At 39.7% G+C, this 6,000-nt stretch overlaps 1 protein-coding gene across 6 annotated transcripts in view; it reads right to left on the bottom strand.

The window, feature by feature from the left end:
* LOC110028913 (patatin-like phospholipase domain-containing protein 4) overlaps positions 1-6,000 on the bottom strand; it is a 51,992-nt gene that overhangs the window by 5,142 nt on the left and 40,850 nt on the right. For 5 of the 6 annotated variants that reach the window (XM_020730967.1, XM_020730966.1, XM_020730964.1 and 2 more), the window contains exon 6: positions 347-442. In XM_020730967.1, coding sequence (XP_020586626.1) covers positions 347-442 — 96 coding nt within the window. The remainder of the gene's footprint in view (positions 1-346; positions 443-6,000) is intronic. The other variant, XM_020730968.1, reaches the window with a different exon arrangement.

A 6,000-nucleotide genomic window follows, 5' to 3' on the forward strand; every position in this document is an offset into this window, starting at 1 on the left:
TTATGTATTTACATATTTCATACCTAAACTATCATATTTACACAAATAACACTCAAATCTTTAACAACACATAAAAAATAGCCCTATTAGCACTTTTTAAAAGTGAAATAAACATTTTCATGCATAGATTTAAAACACTAAATTGTTATGTATGTAAACATGAAAATTTACGTATGAGATATATAATTACATACGAATTGTGTAGCCATTTATATAAATTTCCCTAAGAAGAAAGTGAAAAGGGGAAAAAGTTTGAGTTGGGATAAAAGCCTGAACAAAATTTCACTGAATATGATTCTTTAAATATTTTAATTTAATTTGAGGGGAGTATAACGCAGAAAGTTACCTGCCTGGGACTAGCTCTATTTTCGGGGTTGCAATCAGGGCTGATCCCAATCTCTCTCAATCCCATTTGTTTAGTTGGGAAAGCACAGATCCTGACCTGTTATGCGAATAATGACATCATTATATATACTATAATAAACATACGAGTGACAGCGAAAGGCAAATAGCTAATTTTAAAAACTACGGGTCTATTTAGGAACATATTTATTTTGGGGCATTTACATACAAACCACTCAATTCCTATGTATCTGACACCCAAAGTTTACTTTTTTATGTTTATATCACTCAAATCTTTCTTATCACATAAAAAATGTCACTATTTTAAATTAGAAAAGAAGGTGAAATACACTTTTTCATGCATAAGTAATGCGGCATATAAGAATTAAGTGGTATGCATGAGAATATTCCTTTTATTTTTCTGTTTTTATTTTTATTTTTTAAATTATATTTAATTAGTGCATTTTTTTTCACATGTTTCTGTTTTTTAAAAATAAATCAACTTATTTTTAATAATACCCAAAACAATTTATTCATAGGTGATTTGAGAGTTTTTAAAAACGATCATATCTTATTCATAAAATATATTTTATTTTAAGATAAAATCAATAAAATAAAAATAAAAGTAATATATCTTTATAGGAGACATCTCCTATCCCTCAAACTGTAAGTGTTAGGATTAGAGTTTGGGAGAGATCGCCAACCTCTTGAATTGTGGGTGTTTATCTTGATGTATTTGAGTTGTGTTGCTTGGTCTTATTAAAATAAAATATTTGATTGCCCTAATTTCTATAAAAAACTATTCTGGTTCTTCTAAAATTGGTATCAAAGCAATCGATCTTCGGAAACAAACGATGGGATCATGATACAGTCGTGATAAGAGCTAGCTGGGAAGCTTAAGACAGGATCGTGATAGCTGAGAAGCCCTCGACTGAACCTTGCAATACAATCGCACAAAGCTGGGAAACCAACGACGGCATCGCGACGTACAAATGCATGATATAGTCGTGATTTTTACTAACTGGGAAGCCAACGACGGGATCGCAAGATACAAACGCGATTTTGCTTAGTTGGGAAGTTAACAATAGGATCGTAGGGTACAAACGCATGACTGCGTGACCTAACATTGTGATTCGAGCAAGTTAGAAAGCCGACGATGGAATCACAATATATAGGAGTTTCATTTTCATATCAAAAATCTTTTTGGGAGTAATTGCGACAAAAAAATTACATGTTCTAGAAAAGAAATTAAAGGAAGAGGCCACTCGAATCAGATTTCAAATGAAGGAGCATTTCTCAGCCAAAGAGAGAAGGTTCTCATCCATGGAGGATAGATTCACGGACATGGAAGAAAAGAACCCTAAATCCTAAACCCTAAAGCTAAATCACTGCGTAATTACGGGTCGGGTCAAGTTTTCGGCACCGTCTCAGGGGAATTGAATTAACATAAAACACACACAAAAACAACACACGCTAGGGGCACATCAAGTTTTTGGCGCCGTTTTCGGGGAAGAAGTAGATCGTGGAGCTTCACGCAAACGCCGCCGACTACCACGGAATCGAGTGACAACGTCTAGAGCGAATGCAAGCTACATCAATCAGAAGGTCTTGAACGTCATCAAGCTAGTGTTTAACACACGAGCGTATAGCTTTCGTGCCTGGACCAAACCGATCCAGGTTTTTTCGTTGTTGTGGAGTCAACCGATCCTCTTAGGACACTGCAAATAATCCTATTATTATATATTTATTTTTCCAATGTTTTAAGTTTATTTTTTGTCATGTTTCTGGTTAGGAGAGTACCAGCGTTCCTGTATTCCCTTCTAGAGTTGTATACAAGAGTCGAGTAATATTCTGACTGTATCTAGCTTCTGATGTGGTGACTTAACCTTTCCCAACCATTCCACGTCCTTCCTGCTTCACTGCCACGCCTCCCTCTTCATTGCAACCACCCAGGACAGCTTTTTTGCTGCTATTTCCTACATATTTTACTCTTTCCAACCACCGTCCTTCCAGCCACCACTACCATCCCCTATCACTGCCTGGTTGTTACCTAGCCGCCCCAATCTTTGTCCTCCTACAGAACTAGCCGCCAACTCTCCCCCTTGTTGTTTCCAGCAGCCCTCAACCCTTCCTTGTTTGTTGCTGCCGCCCAAGACAGCAGGACCTTGCTACCCTCACCTTTTCCATCTTTCTCGGACAACCATACCACCTACTGCTGTTGTCGCTCAGCTGTTCTAGCATTCCCATATTCGTCGTCGCCCCTAATTTTTTTGCTAAAAACCCTTCTTGCTTCATTTTCCGTAATAGTAATTGATTTTCCCATTATTTTTTTATTTTTTTAAAGAGTTTCCTATTATTTTTTGGTTAACTCTGATATTATTTGGTATCAGAGAACCTAACTCTAGTCATATCCTAGGGTTACCAAAATCATACCCAAAAAATTTTCTTTCCCACTCTACATCACCTCATACAACTTCTTCCATCATGCCCAAACCCAAATCCTAACCCACCACCAAAGAGACAATTGTCAAAAACTTGATCCTTCGGAAATGATCAAATGTAGCTTATGAGAAATCCACAAAGAGATATGCAGGAACTTACCATAGAAGAGGTGTAACGAAAATCCTCCAACTGTAATTGAGGCTCATCGCCGTCGAGAGTAGCCACAATGGTGGCTGGATAGATTCTATAGATGAAGATTCGCTACCCTGAAAATTTGGCATGAAATATCGATAATACAGTATTTTGAATTAAAGGTGAATTTGACATATTTTGACGGCCACTTGGATCTAGATGAGTTCATTGAGTGGTTCCAGACTGTAGAATGTGTGTTTGAGTAACAGAACGTCCCACCATATAGAATGATGAAACTAACAGCCAACAAGTTAAAAAAAAACGCATCTCCATGGTGTGAGAACTAGTAGATTCTTTGACAACGAGAAGAAAAGAGTAAATTACTACCTAGTTTAAGGCGAAATGAGAGATGTGATGCTAGTAACTACCAACTCATTATAGGCAAGATGTGTTCTTAAGACTTCACCAACTACAACAACATCATCGGGTGACCACATTGAACAAGCGGAGTTCAACCCCAACATTAAGCAGCAAGAGTACACCTAGTCAATCATCCAAGACGACACTACCTGAGGAGGAACTAATTCAAGGTGGAGAATAGGTGACGCAACCAACATTCCCAAATCCGTCCGAACCAAAAAGTGCAGCCATGGTTTTGGACACGGTGGATCAAATTGCCCAAATAAGATTATGGTCTATTTCACTGAGTAGGGAGTTGATGATGAAATGGATATTGACACGGTATACACTGAAGAATGTGAGGATACAAATGAGTAACAACATTTATCTTGCTCCCGAGGTGGTGACTTATCCTTGCCCAACCCTTCCACCACCCGCATTCTACTCTTTCCAGCGACCCCTACCATCTCCTGTTGCAGTCTACCTGCTATCCAGCCTCCCCAATCCTTGTTGTACTCCTGCAGAACCAGCCGCAAGCTCTCCCCTTGTTGTTTTCAGCAATACTTGAACCTTCCTTGCTTGTTGCCGCTGCCCAGGGCAGTAAGGTCTCGCAGCCCTCACCTAATCCATCCTTCCTAGCCATCCATATCAGCTGCTACTGTTGCCATTACGCTGTTCTAGCATTCCCATATTTGTTGTTGTCCTTCATTCCCCGTTCAGAAACCCTTCCTGTTTTCTCCTCCAACTTACCCCCAACCTATCCATTCCCACCACCTACCATCACTTCCAGTCCACCTAGCCGGCCTCCACCCCTAGAACAAACCCTCGTGTGAGTTTGTATCACGTCTATTATTATTTCCTATTCTAGTGTGTTTGGTTGTAAACCTTCAGGAATAATACATGATTTTCCTATTATTATTTGATTAACTCTGACATTAACATGATTGCCTGAAGCGGATCTGAAGCCATGAGATCGAATGAAGGCATGGGGAGCGGACTTGAGCATGCAATAATCTTGAGATCGGGGGTTTCTCCCATCACTGTGTGCCCATACCGCTTCCCCCACCTACAAAAGGACGAGATCGAGAGATGGATCTGAGAAAAGTTGGAGACCGGGATCATACAGTCTAGTGTGAGCTCCTTCTCTAGCCTAGTCTCCGTTAGTGGAGAAGGATTGGAGTTGACACTTCTATGTGGATTATTAGGTAGTAAATGAGAGAACAATACTTGAGAAATTTCTCATCCTGATGATATGAGTTATTAAATGAGTTGTTTAGGTTGTAGTATCTTCCAAGTTTGATTTGAAGTCAGTGTACCAACAAATTCGGATGTGCACAAGACTGCAATTTGAATTCATGAGGGTCCCTATAAATTTTTGATTAAATGGAAAGGATTGTGAAACGAGAATACCACGTGGGAGCCATACATGACTTGATCCAGCAACAATTTTCTTCATTCCACCTTGATGATAAGGTGTCTTTTAAGAGGGGAGTAATGTTAGACTAGCGTGGAACCCGCAAAAAAATTTGAAGATTTATGTATATCACATTGTTAAAAGGGAAATTTAGTAATTCGTTAGTTATTTGGTAGGGTATAATAGGGTTTATTATGCTTAGGGTTAGGTTATAAGAATGTCACCTTGAGTCTTAAGAATAGAGTTTGGGATTGATGACCTACCTCCTGAATTGTAGGTGGTAGGATTGGGGTTTGGGAGAAATTGCCACTACACAAATTGTATGTACTTATCTTGATGTTGGAAAAAAAGACCCAAACCACATAAAAAAAAAACTTTTATTAACAAATAAATAAGGTTACAACACTAATAAACTGAAAATAGCATCACCAAAACATAGGACAACACAATAAAACACCTCGAAGGTGTATCCCAGGGGCGGTGGAGGTTGGCCCGGTAGATCCGGAGGCTTGGGCAAACAAAAGTGAATGCAGGAGAAGGCCGATTGATGTTGGAAGGTGGAGTGGAGGGAGGCAGTAGACTAAAGTGGCAGGAATGTTTCTTAGGCGGCTAGGAGGTAGGTTGGAAGGTTAGCAAGCTGGGAAGGTGGGACAACAGCTGAAAAGGCCGGGACAACAAAGTAGTTGTTGTAGGGGAGTTGACAGGCTGCCAGAAGGGACTTGAAAGGGCTAGACAACAGGTTGTTGCATTAGAAAAGAGGTTGGCAGTGCAGAGGGAAGTTGTTGGGGATCGTATCCTCTGTTCTCGACTCTCCTTGCCGCAAAGTGTGGCCTCTGCAAGGATCCTATCCTCTGCGCTCGATCCCTCTGTCGTATATTCTTAATCATTCTTCTCCTTCTTTATTAAAAGCTCAGTTTTGTAGCCTTGGAGGGAAAAAAAAGGGAAAAAAAATTTCTAAGGGAGGAAACCATGCCATTTTTCTTTCTCACTCACTTCTTTGATTTTCTGGTGCTTGAATTGGTTTTCTCTTGCTGTTGAAAGAGGAATTGAAGTTGGGGAGTGTCTGTAAAGTTCCTGTGTTACTTTCTTTTTGCTTCGAGGAAATACTTTTTCCCCTTTTGCGTCTTGCCTCTTTTCGGTTTTGCTCTCTGCAGAGTATTTGTTAGCTTGGTGCAATGGATAATGTGGCAAGTTAGCTTAGTGTTGCACTTATATTTTTGAAAGGCATGTTACTCCAGCGTCTAGAGATGTCAGTATGAGCATGTTCTAGG

The sequence above is a fragment of the Phalaenopsis equestris genome, unplaced genomic scaffold (assembly GCF_001263595.1).
Source record: "Phalaenopsis equestris unplaced genomic scaffold, ASM126359v1 Scaffold000540, whole genome shotgun sequence".
Classification (NCBI taxonomy): Eukaryota; Viridiplantae; Streptophyta; class Magnoliopsida; order Asparagales; family Orchidaceae; genus Phalaenopsis; species Phalaenopsis equestris.